The sequence below is a fragment of the Thrips palmi genome, unplaced genomic scaffold, assembly GCF_012932325.1.
Source record: "Thrips palmi isolate BJ-2018 unplaced genomic scaffold, TpBJ-2018v1 HiC_scaffold_10, whole genome shotgun sequence".
Lineage (NCBI taxonomy): Eukaryota > Metazoa > Arthropoda > Insecta > Thysanoptera > Thripidae > Thrips > Thrips palmi.
The window spans coordinates 17030905-17055316 of NW_023144621.1; the positions used below are offsets into that span (position 1 = coordinate 17030905).

Consider the following 24412-nt stretch of genomic DNA (forward strand, 5'->3'; position numbering starts at 1 on the left):
CGGCCTATCGCCGCGTCGCCCCACTGTGAAACCACTTGAACGCGGAGGTGCGGAATGTGCAGCCTCGGCCCCTAGGAGTGCAGAGTTCGCAGTCTCCGCACTTGAAGCGTGAGTCCGCGATCCGCCGTGCCAATGAGATCGCCAGGGGCTCTGTGAGGTGTGCTGCGCCGCACGGGAACTGTGGACACTGTAAACTCCGCACGTTCTAGTTCTCCACGCAGGTCTCCGCGCTTTTGGCAGTGCTCTCTCGCACCCGTGGGGACCTCCGCATGCGTGCGAGAGAGACAGCGGAGGAACGCTGAAGGGATTCAGTCGGGGCCTGGCGTTCAAGTCACCGCGTGCAGCGCCAGGGAGCCAGTGGCTAGCCAGGGTCAAAGGGAGCGAGAGAGACCTGCTCTGTTTGGAAATGACGGGGTGGTGGTGCCAGAAGGGTCCAAATTAAAGGGTGTTGCGCCGCACAGTGGATTCGCCAGAAGACCGGGGCGTTGAGCTCCAGAGTCGCTAAATGGGACTCGAACCGAACGTGTGACCCAACCAATGGATTGGGTTCGAGTCCCATTTAGCGACTCTGGAGCTCAAAACGCGTCTAGAGTTTCGGCCGCGTGCCGGACTCCTGGCAAAGCCACTGTGGGGAGCAGCCGCACGGACTCGGCGCCCACTCGACGTGGAGTGCAGTGCTCCCGGCTGCGGCGAGGCGAGGGCGAGGCTTGGCGTGGCTTCGCATGGCAGCAGCAGACTGATTCCGCAAAGCGTTTGCCGCCCTGTCTCTCTCGCACCCACTCGGGATGCCCCACGGGCCCAAGGGCGCGAGAGAGACGGGGCGCCGCATGTTTTGCCGCGCCAGGATGCGGTTATCTCTGAGCTGCTCGCTCTCTCTCATCTGGGGCGCCGAACTTGTGCAGACTGATTTCGAGTGGGGCGTCTCTCTCGCGCACGTGGGGCGGCCCGTGAGGGAGCGAGAGAGAGCGGTGCGCTGCAAAGGTGACGGCGTAATCTCTGCTGCCCTCCGCCCTTGCCTCTTCTATGTCGCGGCACGCGGGCTTAGAGATCGGCAGCGCGGCAGCGCGCTTAATCACGGTCCCTTAGATGAATAGGCTGAGATTTTCTACAGTGGTCGGTCGGGGGACGCCCGTCAATGACGTCATAAAGGGACGGGCCCGTTTGGACGCCATTTAACGTCAATCTATTTTCATGAATTTTGTGTTGCTTTAAAGTTGTTTTCCGAATCTTGCCTTGAGACTTGCCTGCACTGTAAAGCCAGGCTTGCCCAGGGGCCGTTTCGTCGCTGTCTCCCTCGCACCCACGACGGACGCCCGGTGAGTGCGAGAGAGACAGAGCGACGAAGACGACTCTCGGAGTGCCGCCTGCGAGGTAGGCAACCGGGTCGCCTGCGCACACGGCTGCTCAACAGGACTGCCTACCTGCCAGGCGCTCTCGCCGTCCCAGGCCGGGGTGCGAGGGAAACAGAGCGACGAAGCACTGCACCCTTACTGACGCACACTCCTTCTGTTGCAGTGCCCTGGTTCGGTTCGTCAGGATGCACCTGACCATGTGGCTGTGGGAGAAGAGGGGGCTGCCCACCATCCCGCTCATCTTCTCCTCGGTGGCGCAGAAGAACCACAAGAAGGCCGCCTTCCTGTTCGAGGGGCAGTCCTGGACCTTCAAAGAGGTGCGGAGCCAAACCGTGACACAGTGGGCCAGAAGACCGGTGGAGGCGGCCAAAACTCTAGACGCGTTTTGAGCTCCGGAGTCGCTAAATGGGACTCGAACCGAACGTGTGACCCCACCAATAGATTGATCTCCGAACAAGCAATCCATTGGTGGGGTCACACTCTCGGTTCGAGTTCTGTTTAGCGACTCTGGAGCTCAAAACGCTTCTCGAGTTTTGGTCGCCTCCACCGGTCTTCTAGCCCACTGCCACTGCCACGCCACTGGCACTTGATTCGCGCCTCGCGTCCGACTCTCGTTTATAAAAACCACCGGCAGGAAATAAGCCGTGGGACCTGCTCAGGGTCGCAGTGGAACAGGAATCTTGTTTCCTTGTGGACGCCTTTAAAAACGGCTGCCATATTTCGCACGTGCCGCTGCATCGGGCGAAACAGCTGAGCTCCTTGAAAGCGCGTGACTTTCGATTTCGCTGTGACATGATGGCCTTGTTTACAACGGAGCTTTCCGGCGCAGGTGGACGAGCTGAGCAACCGCCTGGGCAACTTCATGAAGTCGCAGGGCATCCGCAAGGGCGACACGGTGGCGCTCCTCATGGAGTCCCGGCCGGACTACGTCTGCCTGTGGATGGGGCTGGCCAAGCTGGGCGCCACCTCCGCCCTCATCAACTACAACCTCCGCTTGGACCCCTTGGTGCACTCCATCACCGTCGCCAACGCCAAGGCCGTCATCGTGGGCACCGAGCTCGCTCCCGGTCAGTCCCATTCCCTCTCGAAGCTCACTTGCGCTGAGGCTCAGAGCAATTTGTCAATTGATTAATTCATTAACAATGGAGAATAGTGACTTGTCCTAAATAAACCGTGCATGAACTTCAAGGATTATTTTTAAATCTTACTGTTACTGACTTTTGTCTCTCAATTCAGCCTTGCAGGAAGTGCGGTCCAAGTTGAACAACATTCCCATTTTCCAATATGCTGATGCACCGAAGAATGCCCCCGCCAAGCCGGAGGAGCCCTCAAAACTGCTCCCTGGGGCAGTGGACCTGAGAGTCAAGATCTGGGATACCCCTGCAACCTCCCTCAAGGAAGACATGGCGAAAATTAAGAATACAGACCATTTGTTTTACATTTACACATCAGGAACTACTGGGTTGCCCAAGGCTGCTATCATCAATCACATCAGGTACCTACAATTTCCCATTATTGTTATTTTTTTGTTTTCTTTTGGAGAGCTCTGTTTACAGTGATGTTTGTTCAATTTGATGTTCAGGTTCCAATTCATGGCTGTGGCTGTTCACACCATGCTAAACTTCAGAGACGATGACATTGTTTACGACCCTTTGCCTCTGTACCATACAGCTGGTGGCATGCTTGGCATCGGCCAAGCAGTGCTCTTTGCTAATACCATTGCCATCCGAAGGAAATTCTCGGCTTCCAACTTCTGGAAGGACTGTTGCCAATACAAATGCACTGTGAGTACAATTTGTCTTTGTAAGTTTTATCCCTTAAGTGAAAGATGTAAACATGAGTTAAATCTTATCTCTTGTCTTAGGTTGCTCAATATATTGGAGAAATGTGCAGGTACCTTCTTACAGTACCTTCTCAACCTGCGGAGAAGGAGCACAAGGTTCGCATTGTTGTCGGAAACGGACTGAGGCCAGCTATTTGGACACAGTTTTGCGAAAGATTCAACATCGCTGAAGTTGGAGAGTTTTATGGTGCAACAGAGAGTAATTCCAACATAAGTGAGTCAGTTTTTATCTTTGAGTCATGTGCATGTATTATCCACTTCCTTTAAACTAACAGTATACTTGTTTTGCAGTCAACATTGACAGCACAGTTGGAGCAGTCGGTTTTGTGCCTCGTTATGCTGGAGCTGTCTACCCAGTATCTCTAGTTCGTGCTGATGATGACACTGGTGAACCTATCCGTGGACCTGATGGACTTTGTCAGGTTTGCCAGCCAGGTACTATTACAGTCATCATACATGCATGTATTTTTACAGCTTGGCTCAGCTCAACCCTAAAAAGCACAAGTATAATTTTGAAATTGCCATAATTTAATTGTTATTTAACTTTCTATTTAGGTCAGACTGGTGTGTTTGTGGGTAAAATCAATCCCAAAAAAGCACACAGTGCATTCAGTGGGTATGCTGACAAGAAGGCTTCAGAAAAGAAGGTCATCAAGGACGTTTTCGTGAAAGGAGACTCTGCCTTTAATTCAGGTAGAAAATTATTATTTTTAAAAAACCATTTCCTTATTTTGTTTTTCACTAACTTGAGAATACTTATTTTCATTCTATTTTCACTCCTTTTTCAGGTGATATTCTAGTCATGGATGAATTTGGTTACTTTTACTTCAAAGACCGAACTGGCGACACATTCAGGTGAGTCTGGTACCATGGACCGCATTTTCAAATTATTTCTATTTTAGGGTTCTTTTTGGTTAATTTATCGGTGTTCATTTTCTTTCAGGTGGAGAGGAGAAAATGTGGCCACTTCAGAAGTGGAAGCAGTTATCAGCAATGTTGCTGGAATGAGCGATGCAGTGGTTTATGGTGTTGAGGTAGGTGCATGATTTCTGATTGTTAGCTGTGGCAAACTATGTCTTTCAATCCATTGTGTGACATATCATAGCAGCAGATTTATTTTCTAGTTTCATTATTGATTCACGTATGTATTTATATTTACTTTTAGATCCCAAATGTTGAAGGAAGAGCTGGCATGGCAGCTATTGTAGACTCTGAAAATAAATTGGATTTGGATGCTCTGGCAGAGGGGATGCGCAAGTCTCTCCCAGTATATGCAAGACCTCTGTTCTTGAGAGCGATGAAATCATTGCCAATGACAGGTAGGATCTCCTAAGCTGTACCAGTAAATTAATTTCGGCAAGGTACTCCCACAGTCTTTCCCCTGAATGACGACCTGTTGTGTCTGTTTTCAGGAACCTACAAACTGCAAAAGAAGGATTTGTTAAGTGATGCCTACGACCCTGCCAAAATTAAGGATGCTCTGTACTTCTTTGATGGAACTGCAAATAAGTTTGTTCCCTTAACAGCATCTCTCTACCAGGATATCATAACAAATAAAATTCGATTCTAAAAGAACAAATAAAAAGCAAATAAGATTCAAAAAATGAATTAAAAACTTCAAGTTTGCATCTTCTTTTATTGAAAGAAAATCTTTATGTAAAATGTGAACATAAAGACTTAATGGACTGTTTCTAGAAAATATACCAGTGAGGAGGAACTGTAGCGCTGTTGCAGAAAGTTTGCGCTGAGATGTAGTTGGTGTTTTGTATTACTGAATTGTTAAGCAGCATTAGAGACCACCTGTCTACTACCTGTAACTCATGGACAAAACTGCATCACATAGTTTAATTCCTGTTAATTAATAGTAGTTATGTGGAATGCAGACATTGTACTCTACATGGGCTACTGTATCCAATCGACATTGAAGTGGACAGGAGTATTTGCTGGAGTTATTTAATTTTAAAACTCCAGCCAATTTCTTGTGGAATAGGTACTTAATCTGAATTTTATAAGTAATGGAAGCCTCTACAGAGCTAGTTATTTGTTATTGAAGCTCTTTGAATGGGGTTGAGTTTTCCATTAAATAATGTAAGATTTGTACTTAATTTGTTATTTGTTTTGTCTAAAGTGATTGCTCTCATTAGTAGGTTAATTCAATCAAGTGATGAATGAGTGGTGCTGGTTGAGCTATCTTTTGTACGCTTCTGTACAGCTCTCTGTGATCTTCAAATAAGAAAATGTTTGTTTTTAGAAACATGTTTATCAATTTGTGCCTTTGCATTAAGTTCATTCAACTATTGTTCTAGCGTGAAGAGTTGGTTAGTCATTGCCCAATACAGTATGGAATGAACATTTGCTCAATTGTGGTTAGAATGAGAGAAAACTTGAGGTTGAGCAGGTCATTATGAACTGCATCTGCTTATAATGTGTGTGAGTTTCTGAACTCAAAGTTTTGAATGTTAACATATTTATTGTATATATTTTTTCACTTAAAATAAATATGTCGGCTAGTTTCAGTACTTGTCATTCAATTTTGAATTACCTTATTCTTCTGAACTTCAAAATGAACTTAGAACACTTTGTTTTGGACTTGCACTTACAATAATCCCAATTATCGTCTTGCTAGAATATGACAATCAGTCAATACAGCGGATATTTTTAACAAATACTGTATATCACAAACAAATTGGTTATATCTTCACCAAAAAACATGACTTGGATGGCATAATTTTAACTGTATTTACACTAGCATACCAAATTATAACTATCTCAAATACAAAAGACATCACAGAATATCTTTCCTCACAGACTCACTCTATTTAGTTCAGTCCTAATTCAATATTTGTCAACTTGACTTAGCTGCTCGGTCCTTCTTACGACTTGTGACTTTACTACCACATGCTGCTTCTTCTTTTTGTGGTGATTTAATTACCTCTGATGGAGCAGGTGAAGACTGCTCCTTTGCTTTAGTTGACTGGGTAAGAAATGAATTCAGTCGTTGCCTCAAGTTTGCTATGACTCCCTTAGTTTCTTCAGATGGATCCAACATTTGCAATCTGTAAAAACAAATAAAAACATAAATTATTCCATAGATTAAAAATCTTTTGCTAGTATTTCTGTAATGATTTTATAAAGTAAGCATTTGTGCTTCACCTCTTCGTTGTGTGATTATGCAGAGGGCCAAAGGCTAAAGCCACTACAGTGCATGCCAAACATATTACATTGTATGGCATACTAAAATCAGGTGTCGGCAAAGTCACCAGCAAAATTTCCGTGTGAAGTGTAACAGGATAGGTGTCTCGAGAGGCATTAATACTGCAACAAGAAGAACAGTTATGAAACATTCTCTAAAACATTCTAACAATGATCAATGATAATTTCATGAAATCAGATAGCATGCCTTGATGAAAAGGTTGACCCATCGATGGGGACCCCAGTGTAATTCTTGGTGTGCGGCAATAGAGTAGTAATTGCTGCTGCTCCAACATAGAAACCATGGTTGGCATCTGGAGGATACTCTTGCCATTTTAAAAAGCTGTAGTCAAACTCCAGGTATATCTCTGTAACTGACCGTGGTGGCAGTGTGACCAAAAACTCTAAGGTGTAAGGCCTGCTGCGGTCCCTTCCAGGCAGATAATGCTTGGCATCTGAAATAAATTCAGAACTCTCAAGTTAAAGCAGAAATAGAAAATAGAAAGGTGAAGCATATCTTGAAGCTCAAATAAAAATGTAAAACAGCAATTTTTTTAAGAGTAACTTACATGGTTTTAAAACTTGTTTACCACCGTTAGCAGTAATTTTGAGGGTGTGGTAATAGGTCGGCAAAAACCAAGGAATATTTTCAAATAATGTTATGTCAATCTCTTTCCAGTGGTTGTTGTGAATCTTGGTCACAATGCCTCCATGTTCCTGGCCATAGCCTGGAAAATTATCAGAGCCCATTATTAGTGACAACAACTTTTTCCTCACCTTAATATGCAAGATTACTCACCAACAATGTATCTTGTGGCATGTATGACAGGTGGGCTGATAATAGACTGAACTCGGGGGCCTTTGTGAGTGGCTGATACGCTGAACATGTTGATGATGTGAGTTTTCTTGATATCATAAACTGCAAATACTGTATTGTACCCGCCACGATTGCTGTTTATAAACTCAGTTGGATCGGGTGACAAATTATAATCAAATGTGGTCTGTAAAGATGAGTTGAAACATTATCAAATGATTTGAAGAGTAAAGAAAATTATACCTCCATTTATTAGCAAATCCTTGTAAGACCTACCGCATTGGTGCTACAATCCACATATATTTTACTGGATTTTGCCAATGGACAAGGACCAGCAAGACCAACACCAAAGAGCTTTCTAAATGACCAGTCTCGACTTTCTTGGCCTAAAATTATGAGATCATAAACCAAAGAGACTGTCTGTTTTAGTTCAAGTACAGTCTCATGACAGTTTTCATCCTGAAAATGAGACAACATTGGTAGAACAACAAGTAGAACAATACAGCATTTTTATAAAAATCCCTATCGTACTTAAACAAAAATTTTAACAACAGTGTACCTTGCATTGTGGGCGGACGTGGATCCCAAGAGAATGATAATTTGCATTGTGAATGTTACCAGCATTTAGAAGAGAAGAGAGGCCCTTCTGAAATTAGAGAAAACAGGGGTATTTAGCAATTTATAATAAGTGTACAAACATGAAATGATGTTGCCCAGAAAGAGTTCTTACCTTTGAGTCACACGGTAATAATTTTTTGAAAGGTGTTAGGTTTTCAGTGCACACAATTTCCCTAGGTAAAGTTGAGTACCTTAGTAATGATCTGTTTTGAGAAGCCGAACCATAAGCACCTAATGGTGCAAAACTGTACTTTGGACTTGGGCTTTGCTGAGGATTTATAAAATTCAGCGATGCACAGAAGAGGCCAGAAAGAGCATTACTCAGAAGGGTCCATTTTTTATCAACACTGAAGAAACAAATTGATGTTAGTAACACCGGACTTCAGGACAGCACATGAAACATTGGTTAAATCAGAAATACTTACTCGTGAGTACCCTCTTTAAACCAAGCCCACAATTCAGCACCTGGTGGAGCACTAACAACGGGATACCCCCAGTTTTCATGACGCCACAATCCACCCGTCAAACTCAGGTGCATCTCGTCTACATTGTACAAATGTAGAACTTCTGACAAAGACTGGGGGAAAAGGTGACAATGGTGATCTAACAAACAGGAACACAAAATTAGAAATATACCAAAAAATTAAAGAAAAATGGACTCAAAGAATAGGTTGTATGTTCAAGCGATCATCAAGATAAGAAATATGAGCATTAACGTAAATAGATGGAAAAGGAAAATAAATGAGCGGAGAGTAGAGCTATGAGAAGAGCAAAAAATTTACATTCTATCTCAGGAAAAAATGCAGTAGATAAAAAATAAACAATCAATAACAAGAGCAACTTACTAGGTTGGTCTCCACCATTTTCCCACAGCGTTGTAAACTGGAAATATGAGTAGACATGTCCACTCGGTAGCTGCTTCAGCACCAGTTCTTCGTGGAATTCATCGCCGTACAAACCTGACTGCCCGAGGGCGGACACACTGGACAAAATCAAAGTGAAAACAGCCCAAACAATCATGTTGATGCCGGTGCAAGTGCAACGGGCGGGCGGGGCGGCCTGTCATCAGTGCGCTATTCGCACGATAGAAGCAGACAGGCGGTTATTCGCAGTCCAGAGGGCGCCGAGCTCAAACCACTTCGCAATGCGTCGCGGCCAACGGAATCATAGGGCCTTTCTATTTCTAAGCTCTGAAGAAATCACGGTCGTACGGATGTATAACCGTTCCTTTTATTTCACGCTAAGGAGAGGATTTAGTGTGCGGTGATGACATCCAGTTGCCGGCCAAGACGGACAGGACGAAGGCGCTGTCGTCACGCACGACTCCTCGCGGACGCCGCGGACGCCGCGGTCGCACCTGCATGACCCAGTGCCCCACCACGACGCCCCCTCCCCTCCTCCCCCGTCCCCTCACCTGATTATCACACTTGGCTCGCGGCGGGCCGTGGCTCTATCGCGTGGTATCGGCGGGGCGCGGCAGCGCGGCAGCCTAGGCGGCATCGCGGCATCGCATCGCGTCAAGCAGTAGTTTGCCTTGCCGGCCGCAGCCATGGCAGCCACGGCGGAGCGGGCAGCGGGCCTGCCTTCGGCCTGCCGCGCGGCGCAGCTCTCCTAGTGCGTCGCCCACTGCTTGGCGGCGACAGAGGAGTCCGGGTAAGGCCCGGGAAGGGCGCACAGTGGGCCAGAAGACCGGTAGAGGCGGCCAAAACTCTAGAAGCGTTTTGAGCCCCAGAGTCTCTTAACAGGGCTCAAACCGAACGTGGATTGCTCGCCGAATGAGCAATCCATTGGTGGGGTCACACGTCGTTCGGTTCGTGTCCCATTCAGCGACTCTGGAGCTCAAAACGCGTCCGGAGTTCTGGCCGCCTCCACCGGTCTTCTGGCCCACTGTGCGCCGAGTCGGAAGTAAGTGCGTCGGTGATACGGATCCGGGGTCTGGGTACATGTTGGCACGCCTCGAAACGCGATTGGCGCAGTGGCCAGTGACTGGGTGACTCGTGCAGAGCCTCGCTGGAAGAGGGACAGCCAAACCGGTGTCCGTTCTACGAGGAGTTTGCTCATGAGTCTATTTGTTTTGCTTGCTGGTGCCTGACGTGACGTAACACCGCGCTGTGCTGTGGTCTGGCAGGACCCAGCTGCAGTCGCTGCAGTTGCCGGCAGCGCCGCCGGAAGTCGATAAGCAAGGGAAGTCCGGCATGGAGGACGACGGCAGCCCCGCCGGCCAGGACGCCGACGAGACCTTCAGCGACGACGACACCACCACCTTGGCGGACTCCGAGACCGAGACGGCCACGCTCATCGACGAGGAGGAAGACCACGACCTCCGCCTGGCCGCCGACGATGACGACCACGCCGACGACCAGGCCGACGGCGCGGCGCACGTGAGCGCCGTGCTGGTGCGGGCCCCCGGGGCCCCCACGTCGCCGCCCAACGCCCTGGACGTCGTAAGCATTCCGTCGTCCACTTATGGCCGTGGCTGTACACGCAGGCATCCAATTGACACACTGCCGCTGTCACGGTGTGGCCGAAGCAGGCCGAAGCTTCCGTCCTAGCGCTACTAGCGAGTTGGAGCGGTCGGCACGACGTCCAGCGGTGCCATTGCGAGCGGCGCTCCAGTCGCTCTGTCTCTCTCGCACTTATGGGCGTTCCGTGGAAGTGCGGGAGGGATGGAGCGACGAAACCCCTGTTCGGCATCACGTGCAGGGCTTCGAGGAGGGCTTCGAAGTGACGTAACTAACGCTCCTGCGTTGGGCCCTTGCATATCGCCCCGTCCCACTCCCACAGTGGGCCGGAAGAGAGGCGCGGGCGGCCAAAACTCTAGACGCGTCTTGAGCTCCAGAGTCGCTAAACAGGACTCGAACCGAACGTGTGACCACATCAATGGGTTCCTCGGTCGGAGAGCATTCCATTGGTGGGGTCACACGCTCGGTTCGAGTCCCACATAGCGACTCTGCCTCCACCGGTCTTCTGGCAAATCCACTGTGCGCCGCAGCTGACTCTAACTGTGTGCTGCAGGTGAAGGTGTCGGTGACGGTGAAGGGCAAGACGCAGCTGCTGGAGCTGGACCAGAACGTCCCGCTGCAGGACGTGTGCCAGATGCTCTGCGCCGAGCACGGCCTGCGCTGGAGGCCCGACCACTACGCGCTCACGACGGTCGTCGCCGCGGCGGGGCGCTACAAGGCCAAGGGGGCGGCCCAGTTCGCCTCGCACAAGTACATCTCGGAGCTGAACCGGCACGAGCTCGCGCACGGCGCGGAGCTCACCCTGGTCTACGCCCCGGAGGTGTTCTGCGACCACATCATAGCGCGGATGCTGGAGCGCGCGTGAGTCGCTCTGCCCCTCTCGCACCCACACGCAACGCCCCGTGAGTGCGAGTGAGATGGCATCTTCTTTGGTGCCGCAGGAAGCACGAGGAGTGGTCCCGGGCCCTGCTGCAGCTGGCCGAGCTCTCCGGCGACACCACCTTCGTGACGGAGTTCGCGTCGCGGCCCGGCGCCGTCGGCCTGGTGCTCGGCGTGCTGCTGGCCGGCAAGGCGCACCGCCTGCGGACGCGCGAGAAGGTGTGGACGCTCAGGTACTCGGGTTCGTTCTCCATGTGACGCTGCCGCTGCACGGTAAGGTCATATGGAAGATAGGTCTGCGGAGGACCGCCTACCTGCCTGCCAGCCTGCCTGCCGGCTTGCCCGGTCTCCCAGCATGCATCTCGGCTGCGCAGACCTATCTTCCATATGACCTTACTGCACGGTGGGCCGGAAGACCGCTGCAGGCGGCCAAAACTCCAGACGCGTTTTGAGCTCCAGGGTCGCTAAATGAGACTCCTCCTCCAGGATACTGCTCTGCTTGGTGCGCCACGGCACGCTGACGGGCAGGGAGACGGCGCTGCCCGAGCTGGTGGAGGTCCTGTGCGTGCTGGTGCGCGCCGAGCAGGGCGTCGACGCCGACGTGCTGGAGTCGTCGCTGCGAGTGCTGACCGCCGTGAGCGCCAAGGCCTGGAACCTGTCGCCGGTGCCGCAGCTCGGCGTCGTGGACCTGGTGCCGCTGCTGTGGGACTCCAACAAGCCCGGCGTGCAGGTAGATCCACCCCGTGCCCAGCTAGGATGCCTCTAGTGCCGCGGCATGTTTGGAATCGCTGTCCCGCAGGCCGCCGCCTTGGAGCTGATGAACGCCCTGGCGGCGAGGGAGGGCCGCCTGGGGCCCGACAGCGCCGAGGGCCGGGTGCAGGTCACCAAGACCGTCACCTCGCCGATGGTACGTAAGATCATGTCAGGGTTTTAGCCTGTACGGCGAGTGCTGCAACACCTCTTTTCCTCTCCATCCAGGTGTGCACCATCATCGTCCAGAACATCCTCTGCAGCCCGGTGCGCTCCAACATGGCGCGACAGCTGTCCCAGCTGCAGTCGCTCATCCTGCAGCCGCTCAAGAAGGCCATGGCCACGAGGGCCTCGTCGGCACTGCAGCCCTTGGACCCCCTCGTGCTGCCCAGGCCACCGCCGCGCCTCTTGCGGCGAAAGACCTCGGTACAGTGCACTGGTAACACCCCGACGAAACCCCACTGAAGCTGTGTCACGAAGCCACCCTTGGCCACGTTGCAGGCCGCCTCGCTGCTGCACAGCCGTAGCTGGTGCGGGGAGGAGGACAAGGACGCCGTCAGGGGCGCGGACGGCGCGCGGGACCGCCGCTCCCTGGAGGAGGAGTCCCCGTACAAGCAGCTCTCGGGCAGCCCGATGGCAGTGGCTGAACACGAGTCCCCGTACAAGATGCTCTCGGGCAGCCCGATGGCGGTCGCTGAACACGCGGCCCTTGCCGCGCCAACCACGGCGTCGAGCACGGCGTCGATGACGGCCTCCACGACCAGCTTGAACTTCAGGGGGTCGACGACGAGCCTGGCCAGCGTCACGAGTACGGCCTCGGACATCAGCCAGCACAGCGTCTCAAGCCTCTGGACGGTACGCAACATCACATGGCCTGCTCCTAGCGACGGCCACCCCCATAGCAGCTTGAGGACCGCGTGTCTTTCTACAGGAGTTCGCCGACGACGTGCCGGAGCCGAAGCCGACGCTCAGCGGCCTGGGCGAGGAGTGCCTGCAGTACCTGTCTTCGCACCACCCCGACCTGGCGCGGCGGGCGGAGGGTGAGGAGGTGAGTAGAGTTCCACCTGCTTCACGGCCTTGGCCGGCACGCCGCACAGAGGGCCAGGAAACCGACGCAGGCGGCCAAAACTCTAGACGCGTTTCGAGCTCCAGAGTCGCTAAACAGGACTCAACCCGAGCGTGTGACCCTACCAATGGATTCCTGGTTCGGAGAGCAATCCATTGGTGGTCACACGTTCAGTTCGAGTCCCCTTCGGCGAGTCTGGAGATCAAAACACGTCCTGCGGTCTTCTGGCCCACTGTGCGTCCCGCACTCACCGGCCGCCTCGTCCTCCAGGAGGCGCTGCACGGCGCGCTGTCCGTGACGGCGGAGCGCCTCGTGCGCCTCCTCGGCGCCGAGCTGTCCCTGTGCGACGACGGCGGCGCCTGGAGCACCCCGACGACCGCCACCGCGACGCGCGCCAAGGCCACGGCGGCCAAGGCCCACCTGTACCAGCCGCTGGTCTTCGCCAGGGAGGTGCCCTTCTTCCACGAGCTGTTCTGCCGCGGTCTCAACCTGCTGGCCAAGACGCGCAGGGAGATGCGGGCCAAGACGCAGCGCGACCAGGACAAGGTGGGTGGAGTGGAAGACGCGTTGACTCGAACCGAACGTGTGACCCCCACCAATGGATTGCTGGCTCGGGGTGCAATCCATTGGTGGGGTCACACGTTCGGTTCGAGTCCCATTTAGCGACTTTGGAGCTCAAAACGCGTGTAGAGTTTTTGCCGCCAGCGCCGGTCTTCTGGCGAATCGACAGTGTGACGGCGTGCTCGTTCTGCCGCAGGTGCTGAGAGTGGTGCGCCGCCAGTTCCGCGAGGCGCTCAACGCGCAGGTCAACAGCTGGGACCAGATGGACCGCTGGCTGAGCGAGCTGCCGTACTCGGCGGTGGCGGCACTCTGGGAGAAGGAGTGCCTGTCGGCGGAGCAGGACACGGTGCTGAGCTCGCCGGCCGTGCAGCAGCTGCGGCAGCGGCGCCTCGGGGACCACGGCGTGCGCGGCGCGCCCGGGCTGCGGCAGCTCGTCCGCCAGCAGCGCCTATCCGCGCTCAGGGCGGGCACCAAGTTCCGGCGCCCGGGCCTGGGCCGCCTGCACCGCAGCGCCTCCAAGCGCGAGAGGGCCTTCGTGTGGGTGTGGCTGGCGCAGCGCGACGCCGCCCTGCAGCACGCCGAGTGTGGCCAGGACGCCGCCGACCTGGCCGACGTGACCGGCACGCCGCAGGCCGTGCAGCTCGCCGCCGTCACCACCGTGGTCACGGGGAGGAAGTGCGCCAGCGTCTACGGCACCAGGTCGGACTCCAGACGCGTTTCGAGCTCCACAGTCGCTAAGCAGGACTCGAACCGAGCGTGTGACCCGAACAATGGATTCCTCGCTCGGAGAGCAATCCATTGGTGGGGGTCACACGTTCGGTTCGAGTCCCGTTTAGCGACTCTGGAGCTCAAAACGCGTCTTGAGTTTTGGCCGGTCTTCTGGCTCACTGTGGGACGGCCGACGAGTGGAAACTTTTTTTGAGCGGGACGTTGGTGCTCCATGGCCTGCAGGGGCCGCAAGCAGAGCGCCGCCTCGGACTTGGCGCTGTCCCTGGTCCTGGACCCGCAGGAGAGCGACGCGGGGTCGCTGGACCTCATCGCCCCCGACGTGGCCACCCTGGAGGCGTGGGCGGACGGCCTGAACATGCTGCTGGGTGAGTCTACATTCGAATCAGCACCGAGAGAGATCGCCTCCAAGCGCCTTACGAGTCCGCGATAGGACACCCGCTGGCCGGCGTGGCGGGCGGTGCTGCCTACCCTCGACTCGTTGGGCGCTTGGGTGGCCTGTCTGTCTGTCTGTCTGTCCATCCATCCGTCCGTCTGCAACGAGACTGCCCGGCAGGTAAGGAGTACCTGAGCGCGGCCGTCAAGAGGGACCTGGACCTGCTGCTGGACATGGAGGTGCGGCTGCAGCTCATGGAGCTGGACGGCGTGACCCCGCCCGCCGAGCCGCCCCCGGTGCCCCCGCCGCCCCCGGACTACGACTTCGTCACGTAGAGAAATGAAGGACTTCATGTTTTTACCAAAAAAACCACAAAAAGTGTCAACGGACTGAAAAGGAAACGACGAATTTTTATAATAAAATTAGCTACTTCACCATTGGATTAAACTCGATTAAAACCCATGGTTAAACAGTGGCGCCGAGTTGTTCTCCTAAAATCACGAACTTTGCCAAAGGTTTCTCATTCACACCCGCAAAGTCCGTTCCAAAAATGTTGGTCCTCCTCGCGCGCATGCGTTGCTCTTATTTGTCAGTTTCCCATCGATCGCGCTGCGCAAGGCCGGCAAGGCCACTGGCGCCGCCGCGTCGCACCGTCCGTGGCGCCTGCAGGCCGATTCCTACGATTCCCAGCCGCGCTGTCTCTCTCGCACCCCAACGGGCCCACCATTGAGTGCGAGAGAGACAGCGCCAAGGCACGCGCGGGTTGCCTGCCCATCCATCCGGGGCAAAGAGACGTCTCAGCTGGCGCCCCCTCCCCTCCTTCTCTCCCGTCCCGCCTACTATTTCGGGTTCGGGTGAGGGACCTCTGCAGGCCGATTCCGAAAGTGCTTCGTCGCTCCATCCCTCTCGCACGGAAGGGGCGTCCCGCAGGGGTGCGAGAGAGACAGAGCGACGCACACCGCTGTAGTTTGAATCCGAACACTGCCGCTGCTCTTCCCACACCCCCAAGGGGCGCCCCAGGAGTACGAGAGAGAGGCAGCGACAAACCACCTCTTCGGAATCAGTCTGCCGGGAGGTGCCGGGTCGGGCGGGCAGGAGCGAGTGCCTCCAGCTAGCGCCACGCCACTGCCACGCCACGCACGACCCGCACAAACAAAACACAGCAGTCGGGCCCCAACCGCCAACCTTGGAGGGGGCTACGCCAGGCTACGCCGGACGCGCGACGCCTGGACGGGACGGGACGGCCCGCCATAACCTATCGCAACGAGTGTGACGCTCTTGCCGGCGGCAGCGCGCGCGTCAAGGCCAAGTTCACCAAGTCCACCAAGTCCGCCATGAGCGATTGCGACTGCGGGTCCTGCGACTGCGGCGACTGCGACTGCGGAACCTGCGGCGATTGCGGTGATTGCACCGGTTGCTGCGATTGCGCCGGTTGCGCTGATTGCACGTGTTTCGGCGCCGACACCGGCAGCGCCGCCGACACCCCGGCCAGCGAGGGGAACTGCTGCACCTCCCTGTTTGCCTGCTCCTTCGCGGAGTGCGTCGATGCGTCGGTACGTGCACGCTGTAGCCCCTTAAAGGGCGCAATTTTTATGCCTTTGTTTTACCAGTGCATTCATGCAGCCGAGGACTTCACGAGTCATGCCATGCCCGAAGACCCCGGCACTTACTTGTTACGCTATTAGTAGTCGATATTCCTAATGTTGACCTCTTTTCCGGACCTTGTACGCCAAAAATTTCTTAAGCACTTTTCCAAGTTTTCGGAATTATTTCCGTCAAAAAGCTGCTTGCACTTCTCCGAAAAGATTATTTTTTGCGCGAGGGTAAACAGCATTTTTGCAAACAACTCCGAGTGTCTGTCCTGCCTGTACTGAGGTGGCCTCTGCGTTTGCTTGCAGTGTGAGAGCACGTACTGCCTCTGTTCTTCCGACAGCGACCGGACCAAGAGAAAAGGTGAAGAAAGAGGAGGAGTGGAAGGGGGAGGGGACGCGGCAGAAGATCTGCTCGAGCAGTCCGAGGTGCAGCGCATGCAGCCGGCGAGGACGGACCTACCTTACGCCTTCCCTCCAGCACGCAGGGAGGACTTGTACGCCGTGACGGACAATTCGATGGCCGAAGGTCAAGCATCCCGTGTGTAGGGGCAGCCATAGGCAGCCATAGGCGGCCACGCAGCACTACAATGAAACTTTAAGGCCGCTCTGAGGCCCCGGCTGTCGAATGGGTTGCCTACGCTGTCGGCGGCCCCGTCCTGGTGCGCAGTGGACTCCGTGTTCGCGTGGCGTGCATTCACTTTCAAAGGGGCTTTTGGTGGTAAAATATTTATTTACTTTAATATCTTTATAAATACACATAGAAAAATACAAATTCAGCTTAAAACTATTACGTGATTTACATCACTAGAATAGACGTTGATTTTCGTCCATACGGTTGTTTTTTTCGAGCAATTTCATTGTCCAGTGAAGTGTCCAATTCAGATTCACCTAAAGTTCGGCCAATTATTGTATCCAAAACTCCTTGAAATTTCTACGAATTTATCTGATGCGAATGGCAAATTCTTCGACAATAAGCTAGTAACAATAAATTTATGTTTCTCTGTGTCATCCCAGACACCCAGATAGTCTATTTTTGCCCGTAGTTGTTCTCTCCCCCCTGAAAACTCAGCCATACAATAAATACGAAGTTGAATTCTGTCAATTATTACATTTTTTACCTGCTCCATAATACACAAAAAATAAGAGTGAGCAGTTGATCCACTTTCAGGGAATCAATCATTCCGGAGGGAGCCTTTGTTTTTTCAATGAAACTTCCTAATGAAAAACATGATTTCGAGTCTTGGGTTTGCTCTAGATGTAGTTGCCATCCTTGTCCTTGTAGAGGTCGTTGTTGATGGAGTAGAGGTCCGGGCTGTGCGGGCAGTCCACGTTGAACCACCAGTCGCACACCCGCACGGCCTGGTTGAAGACGGTGCCGTTGGGGCACAGGAAGCTGAAGAGCTGCCCCGAGGGCAAGCACCAGTGCCACACCTGCAATCAGTTATTAGCCGCACAGTGGGCCAGAAGACCGGTGCAGGCGGCCAAAACTCCGGACGCGTTTTGAGCTCCATGGTCGCCGAACGGGACTCGAAACGAGCGTGTGACCCCACCAATGGATTCCCCGTTCAGAGAGCAATCCTTTGGAGGGGTCACACGCCCGGTCCGAGTCCAATATATCGACTCTGGAGCTCAAAACGCGTCTAGAGTTAGCCGCCTCCCCACAGTGAGTCGGCTTACCTGGCACTGCGTCTCCGGGTCCGCGTAGTACCCAGGCCCTCGGTCCCTGCACTTGAAGCTGAGTCCGCGAGGCACTTCGTGGTAGGTCGGGTACTCGACGGGGCCGCTGGTCATCATGTCGTCCTCCATTTGCTGAAAAAGTGGAGGTAACTCACTTTTTGCGACAAGTTTATTACCGATGAAGAGGATGTGGCAGACGGAACGGGCGCGTTATGCATTCACTGGAACGGTTTGTTTAAGGCCTCTCAGTCAGTAAGTACTCTTTTTTTGCGAGTACGCGTCGTCAGTTGTCGCGCTCCAGTCGTTCAGCGCGCGCGGCGTATGGAGCCAGTATGAGGCAAGTAATTCACACAGTCCGCGCCGCCCCGCCCCGCCCCGCCCTGGCTGTTGGGGAAATTAATGCCTTTAGGTGGGAATCCACCCAGACTGGCCCTAGCGGGTTGCAGAACTGTGTGGGGCACTGTGTTGTCATGAGCCGACATGAGAAACATGCACTCTCTCGTCGGGGCCCGGGCAGGCCTGCAGGCCTGGGTCGCGGCGCGGAGGCGAGCGTGGCGCCGCAGGCGCTGCTCGGAGATGCTTGGCCGAGCGCAGCGACTTGGAAATCAATGATCAAAGCTAAAAAAGATGAAAGCCAACGTGAGAACACATAATACTAGTGAGTATCTCAATTTTTATATATTTTTTTGGCTAGATGGGGAGCATCATGAAAAATGGCGTCCTCACACTTCAAAAATTTTGGTTACAGACTGTTAAAAATTTTGGTGAAAAAATTGTAACGAGGTAGTGACAACTTTAATTTTTCGATTCGACTGGAATGGTTTCTGCAGTTTATGTCATCATCGGGCGTGTGGCAGGACTCTATAGGGTGCAACCGCACGCACGCACGCACGCACTTGCTTTGCCGTTTCGAAACTCAACGACTTGTTCAGGTTTTGTTCTTTTTTTTCTCCAGGGCGAAATGTCTGCGATAATGTGACTAGTGACTGGTTCGACTCGGCGGTCGCGGACTGGAGCGGGTGGGGCGTGGCACGGCGTGCCACGGCGCGCCACGCGGACCGCGCGTGCGGGGAAACACCAGACAATGGGCATATCGCTATTGCCACCTCTGGCTGTGGGAAAGGGGGAGGGGGCGGCCGAGCCAGAGGTCTAGACCGCCGGCAGACCGATTCCGCGAGTGGGAGGCCTGTCTGTCTCACACACTCCAGGCCGGGCGACCCCCACGAGTGCGAGAGAGACAGGTGCCTGCCGGTGTCAAACTGCCCGGAAGGGAGGCTGCCCCATTGTCGCTGGCTTTGCAGTGCTCTGGTAGCGCTCTGCAACGGGATGCGTTGCCGCTGTTGCGACTGCGTGTCTCTGTCTCGCCTTGCATCGATCAACAGGTCGGCGTCCCGCATGGGTGCGAGAGAGACCGATCGGCGTCACGCATGCGGCGCGCCGAACAAAGAGAAAACTAAACCGCCGCCGCCGGTATTGGAAGCCGGGTCCTGCTACTCACGGCGAGGATGACGGCGACCAGGGTGGCGAGCGCGGCCAAGGCCGCCGTCCAGAACCTCCACTGCGGCTCCATGGTGGAGGCGCTGCTCCGCTGCGGCCAACCCTGCAATCACAACAGCAAACGTCACAGTGGGCCAGAAGATCGGTGGAGGCGGCCAAAGCTCCAGACGCGTTTTGAGCTCCAGAGTCGCTAAATAGGACTCGAACCGAACGTGTGACCCCACCAATGGGTCGCTCTCCGCACGAGGAACTCATTGCTTGGGTCACATGTACGGTTCGAGCGACTCTGGAGCTCAAAACGCGTCTAGATTTTTGGCCGCCTGCACTGGTCCTCTGGCCCACTGTGCGTCAGGGCAAACCGCCAAACAACACCGCAAAGTGACGCGGGTGGTCGGGGCGGTCGCAAAACTCGGCCGGCAATCGAAGCCCGTTCCGCAATGTCCGGCAATGGGCGATAGCCGAAGGCCTGGTTATGGCCCGCTAATTGCTGGAGCCACTCTGGAGACTCCGGGGTCTACAGAGATGCCCCGGAGAGATCCCCCAGGCCCGCCCCGGAGACCCCTAGTTCCTCTAAGTGCGGGACGGGACGGGTCACGACCCAGGGATCGAGCTCTCGATCTGTCGCAGTGAAAATAAGTCATTACGTCATGCGGCATTCCTAGAGCAGCGCAGCGCGGACTCTCTTGCGTGAGGTTACGTGAGAGGCACCACCATTGTAGGGCTAATGGACGATCATGCGCAGAATGCATGTGCCGGCACTGCGTCGGCACGCACCAATCGTTCCTTCGGCCCTTCAAACGGCCGCCAATTATTCATTCATTCATTCATTCATTCATTCATTCATCATTCATTTCATTCATTCATTCATTCATTCATTCATTCATTCATTCATTCATTCATTCATTCATTCATTCAAATTTTATCCGTCTTTGGAAAATTTGTGCATTTATAATTTCCTGTGTACTGTGTCGGTTAAAATAATCGAATGGTAAACAAAATTTTACCTATTATTGAAGCATATTGGACTGGCGGCATGTTTGCGAGAATGCGCTTCACTCCTATACTAAGCTTAACCTGACCGGTCTTCTAATTGATTATTTAACAGGTGTCGAGAGGTCGCGCGCTTGGAAGCATGCTGGAAGGCAGGCAGATCGAGAGATCGATTCGCCCACTTTTCTGGCAGCCTAAAACAAAGGCAGGGGTCCGGCGGGCATCTTGATGGCGGTAAACGGGCCGATGGACTCTGTCTCTGTCCATCTGCATCCCCCGTTGCGGCACCGCCAGCACCGCCGCCGTCTCCTACACTACAATGAAAGAGCGGCGAAGGGCGGCTTGGGCAACACACGGAACTTGGCAGGAAAGAAACAATAAACGGTCGTGACAAGCGACGATTGGAGAACGGCCGAGTCCAATTTGCGGCCCGCGGTTGCACCAGTACCAGTGTAGTGACAGTCATGATGGATCGAAGCGCCGCGCGCAGCGGTCCGGCGGCGGCATCGGGGGAAACCAAAGGCCCAGCGGAATGGAAACGGGCGGAGGCCGGGGGCTAATTCGCCTGTTTATGCGTTGCACCTCCAAGTTTTGAATGCGAGGACAGCGCCAAGGCCTCGGCCGACCGAGGGTGGGCAAAAAGGGAACTATCGTTGCGTCGTCTCGGCCTGCCATGCCTGCTCCGCCCATCGCAAGCAACGATGCCATCGAGCAGAAGACAGACAAAAAAAGAGTGGCAGCCTTGCTCGGACGAACGACATTACCACCGGCGCACAGTGGGCCAGAAGACCGGTGGAGGGGGCCAAAACTGCAGACAACGTTTTGAGCTCCAGAGTCGCTAAATTGGTTTCGAACAGGACGTGTGACCCCACTAATGGATTGCTCTCCGACCGAGGAATCCATTGGTGGGGTCACTCGGTTCGAGTCCAGTTTAGCGACTCTGGAGCTCAAAACGCGTCTGCAGTTTTGGCCGCCGCTTCACCTGTTTTCTGGCCCACTGTGTTTGGTCGAGGGGAAGAAACGAGCTAGGAACGTATGACCCTGTTCCTTAATCCCTGTGTCGACAGTTCCCCATCCTGGCTGCAAGTCGCGTGCTGCGATTGGTCCAATTTGGTCCAATTATTGGTGGCCCATTGTTTGTTTTGGCGCAACAGTGAGGCTCGCGCAGCCCGGCGCAGGCCTGGCCCAGGCCGTGTAGGACGTGGTCTAGGGCGCCTAGGGCCGAGGGTCGAGCAGAGGGCACCATCTGCCTCATTTAACAAAACAAAAGCACACTCCAACAAATCGTATGTCTAACAAAAAAAAAAGGCAAACCTGCTTTTTAGAGAGTATGGGGAAGTTCTCAATTTTACTACGAATCGACTGGTAATGGAGAAGGACCAGAAAGAATAAAAAGACCACACAACGCGTTTTAGTATTTGAATAATATTTCAGAACCCTTACTCGCGACAAAAACACTTTTGTTTTTAAAATTGAACCAAATTTTAACATTTTGAAAACGGTATAAGGCCTTCACGAAGAGTCGTTTCACTCATCGTAATCTCTCACGAGTCACTTCGTTTTTAAACCCAACGCACGACAAGAACTTCCTATAATTTCTGTCAGTGTTTTTTTGTTTGTTTTTTACCTGGAGGTGATCGTGGAAAATCAATTATGTAATCCTGCGGGGAGCTCCTCTCTGACCGACGCGCCGGCCGCACAGTGTATTGTATGCAGTCTTCTTCCGAGAGCCTCCGAAAGTCTCATGGCCCATGCCCATGGCCCCAGCATCGCCACCGGCAGCCACTGGGCTAATCATCATAATGCCGACACTACATTGTTCCCGAGGCCATGTGCCACGGACTTCCCTTTCCAAATTCAACGCGTTGATGTTTTTTTTCTGTCTAGCAGGGATTGGGCGGGTAATTGCTAGGGGCGCGTTCAGCTCATTATTTTCAGCTTCCAGGATGCAAATGCAGTTCTTGGCCGGCCGATGACGGACCAGGCCAGGGGGGACCTCGGCTGGGAGGCTTCAACTCGAGGGAGGAAACCCTCGTCTTCATGTTCAAAACCGAAAAACACAAAAACACTCAATAGTGTTCGTAACTCGCTAATGAAAAACACCCCAAAATCACGTGAGCTCGAGCGACAAAGTTCACGAAATTCTGGTCAACACTGGTCCCCCAAAGGTGCACTTTCGCACAAAATAAAATTTACGTTAGAAGTTTAAGAATAGAGGTGGCGGTGGTGTCGCTCGACAGACTGCTTGCACTTGGAACTCCACTTCCACTTGGAATTCTACTTGGGACTCTACTTGCACTTGGGACTCTACTTGCACTTACTTGCGCGTTAAGACGAACTGCGGTGCAAATCCCAATGGCCGAACACAAAATCAGCGACTGTCATCAGCACTGTATAATCCAGGGGAGCAGGACACCTACACTCGCACACACTCAGACGCACGCACACACACACACACACACGCGCGCACATGCACACACAGACACACTGGCGGTGCTACGGGCGGCAGCAAAGTGTTTGCCGAGTATTGTTGTGGCTGCCTTTATAGCCGGGCCAGCAGCATGGGCCAGCCTGGGCCAGGCGCCACGAGGAGGGGACGCACGCACTGCCCGGCGCCCCACGCTGGACCCCCACCCCGACAAGGCACCAAGCGCGCCGCGGTTTGAATTTCGCGCGCGAACAAGGGTCCTCTCCCATTGGCTGACCCCCCACAGTGGACCAGAAGACCGGTGGAGGCGGTCAAAACTCTAGACGCGTTTTGAGCTCGAGAGTTGCTGAACAGGACTCGAATCGAGCGTGCGACCCCACCAACGGATTCCTCGTTTGGAGAACAATCCATTGGTGGGGTCAAACGTTCGGTTCGAGTCACAATTACCGACTCTGGAACTCAAAACGCGTCTGGAGTTTTGGCCGCCTCCACTGGTCTTCTGTAAATATCTGAATTTCCTAGATTTCTTCCTGTAAATTTACTTTTTTTAAAAGTATTCGTGCACACTCTACGGGCTGTGAACCAGAGAGGACTGTGCAGTAATCCACGCCCTGCCGAGTTCCCCGTTTTTGGCAACGGGCCCCGCCACATACGTTTGCAGGTCGCGTTCCCACAGCAGCCCGGTTCCAACTGCTTTCGACAGGTAGCCGGCATTTCTCACAAAACTGGCCGAACCATTTTTGTAGGTGGTGGAGCTGGGCTAACAAAATCGACGCAATCGATTTGGACAGAAATAAAACCGAACATCGAGGATCACGAAGGGTTCCTTCCTCTGGATAATGTGTTCAGCCGCTGAGGGCGTTCGCGAGTCTGCGTATATACGCCATATGGCGCAGGCGCACAGTGGACCAGAGGACCGGTGGAGGCGGCCAAATCCTGGACTCGAATCGAACGTGTGGTGTGACCCCCACCAATTGATTGCTCTCCGAACGAGAAATCCATTGGTGGGGGGTCACACGCTCGGTTCGAGTCCTTTTTAGCTACTCGGGAGCTCGAAGCGCGTCTAGAGTTTTGGCCGCCTGCGCGCGGTACGGGGCGGGGCGGGTGCCTCGCGGCCACGTAGGGAATTCCCTGCGGGGCTCCGCGGCGAAAGGTTACTAGCTTCGCGTACCATCGCGTCGCTTGGCGGGCAAAATGTGTCCAAGCGGCGAGCGCGTCCACGGCGATGACGGTCCAGCTCCCCCCCCCTCTCTCTCTCACGACGCGCCAAATGTCGCACCACTTTCAATGATGCGGCCGACACGACCTCATCAAGCACCCTTTCATCCCGGTAGAGCTGCACGGGGCAAAAAGCGGGACAAAAAGACGCGAGGCGTGTGAGAACGGCCTTGACGAGGACGGCGGCGACCTTGACCCCGACGACGTCATCTTCGGGACCTTGCCCTTCCAGATGGTCCGCCTTCCCTAACGGGCCAGATTCAAACTCACAGTGCGGCCACACCTGGTGGGAGTCGCGATGAGTGTTTAGAGCCGCGACAGACGGAATGGGTCACGGAGGATTCACAGATTCCTAAGAACTACCGGCTAAT

General features: G+C 53.8%; 4 protein-coding genes and 1 long non-coding RNA gene across 6 annotated transcripts in view; 3 read left to right on the forward strand and 2 right to left on the reverse strand.

Moving 5' to 3' along the window:
* LOC117654467 (long-chain fatty acid transport protein 4-like) overlaps positions 1-5711 on the forward strand; it is a 17568-nt gene extending 11857 nt beyond the window's left edge. Inside the window, exons 3-13 of the mRNA XM_034401118.1 lie at positions 1516-1669; positions 2182-2419; positions 2589-2847; positions 2935-3136; positions 3217-3409; positions 3487-3630; positions 3751-3888; positions 3984-4050; positions 4139-4229; positions 4361-4514; positions 4608-5711. Of these exons, the coding sequence (XP_034257009.1) occupies positions 1516-1669; positions 2182-2419; positions 2589-2847; positions 2935-3136; positions 3217-3409; positions 3487-3630; positions 3751-3888; positions 3984-4050; positions 4139-4229; positions 4361-4514; positions 4608-4765 (1798 nt within the window). The 3' untranslated portion in view covers positions 4766-5711. The remainder of the gene's footprint in view (positions 1-1515; positions 1670-2181; positions 2420-2588; positions 2848-2934; positions 3137-3216; positions 3410-3486; positions 3631-3750; positions 3889-3983; positions 4051-4138; positions 4230-4360; positions 4515-4607) is intronic.
* Positions 5712-5910: 199 nt separating this feature from the next.
* On the reverse strand, positions 5911-9124 carry LOC117654468 (GPI transamidase component PIG-T). Its single transcript, XM_034401120.1, has 10 exons — positions 8665-9124; positions 8245-8422; positions 7932-8166; positions 7761-7847; positions 7478-7660; positions 7187-7388; positions 6957-7115; positions 6596-6842; positions 6349-6510; positions 5911-6251 (listed from the first exon to the last, which is right to left on the reverse strand). Exons 1-10 carry the CDS (start codon positions 8837-8839, stop codon positions 6041-6043), a joined length of 1839 nt encoding a protein of 612 aa, XP_034257011.1. The 5' UTR covers positions 8840-9124; the 3' UTR covers positions 5911-6040.
* Positions 9125-9327: 203 nt separating this feature from the next.
* LOC117654466 lies at positions 9328-15073 on the forward strand. 2 transcript variants are annotated; one of them, XM_034401116.1, is made up of 13 exons: positions 9328-9472; positions 9948-10263; positions 10835-11142; positions 11223-11393; positions 11647-11890; positions 11960-12067; positions 12139-12336; positions 12412-12765; positions 12842-12958; positions 13247-13522; positions 13734-14236; positions 14489-14631; positions 14820-15073. In XM_034401116.1, the coding sequence occupies exons 2-13, from the start codon at positions 10015-10017 to the stop codon at positions 14972-14974; spliced, it is 2826 nt and encodes a 941-aa protein (XP_034257007.1). In that variant the 5' UTR covers positions 9328-9472; positions 9948-10014; the 3' UTR covers positions 14975-15073. The 2 variants fall into 2 exon arrangements, with proteins under 2 accessions (XP_034257007.1, XP_034257008.1); XM_034401117.1 differs by lacking the exon at positions 9328-9472 and adding an exon at positions 9725-9852.
* A 387-nt stretch (positions 15074-15460) lies between these two features.
* LOC117654471 lies at positions 15461-17324 on the forward strand. The gene is made up of 2 exons (XR_004588315.1): positions 15461-16192; positions 16538-17324. It is a non-coding gene; the product is annotated as an uncharacterized LOC117654471 (long non-coding RNA).
* LOC117654470 (U-scoloptoxin(01)-Er1a-like) lies at positions 17322-22893 on the reverse strand. Its single transcript, XM_034401130.1, has 4 exons — positions 22717-22893; positions 19407-19508; positions 17909-18040; positions 17322-17662 (listed from the first exon to the last, which is right to left on the reverse strand). Exons 2-4 carry the CDS (start codon positions 19476-19478, stop codon positions 17483-17485), a joined length of 384 nt encoding a protein of 127 aa, XP_034257021.1. The 5' UTR covers positions 19479-19508; positions 22717-22893; the 3' UTR covers positions 17322-17482.
* Between the last annotated feature and the right edge of the window lie 1519 nt (positions 22894-24412).

Bases quoted from the DNA above. Each gene is read 5' to 3' on its own strand.
- LOC117654468 (XM_034401120.1), bottom strand. From the start codon at position 8,839: ATGATTGTTTGGGCTGTTTTCACTTTGATTTTGTCCAGTGTGTCCGCC. The intron at 8,423-8,664 runs GTAAGTTGCTCT...CCTGTTTGTTAG, and splicing joins AAATGGTGGAGACCAACCTA to ATCACCATTGTCACCTTTTC. The intron at 6,252-6,348 runs GTGAAGCACAAA...TTGTTTTTACAG, and splicing joins CATAATCACACAACGAAGAG to ATTGCAAATGTTGGATCCAT.
- LOC117654470 (XM_034401130.1), bottom strand. From the start codon at position 19,478: ATGGAGCCGCAGTGGAGGTTCTGGACGGCGGCCTTGGCCGCGCTCGCC. The intron at 18,041-19,406 runs GTGAGTAGCAGG...CCACTTTTTCAG, and splicing joins TGGTCGCCGTCATCCTCGCC to CAAATGGAGGACGACATGAT. The intron at 17,663-17,908 runs GTAAGCCGACTC...AACTGATTGCAG, and splicing joins ACCCGGAGACGCAGTGCCAG to GTGTGGCACTGGTGCTTGCC.
- LOC117654466 (XM_034401116.1), top strand. From the start codon at position 10,015: ATGGAGGACGACGGCAGCCCCGCCGGCCAGGACGCCGACGAGACCTTC. The intron at 12,337-12,411 runs GTACAGTGCACT...GCCACGTTGCAG, and splicing joins TCTTGCGGCGAAAGACCTCG to GCCGCCTCGCTGCTGCACAG. The intron at 14,632-14,819 runs GTGAGTCTACAT...ACTGCCCGGCAG, and splicing joins CGGCCTGAACATGCTGCTGG to GTAAGGAGTACCTGAGCGCG.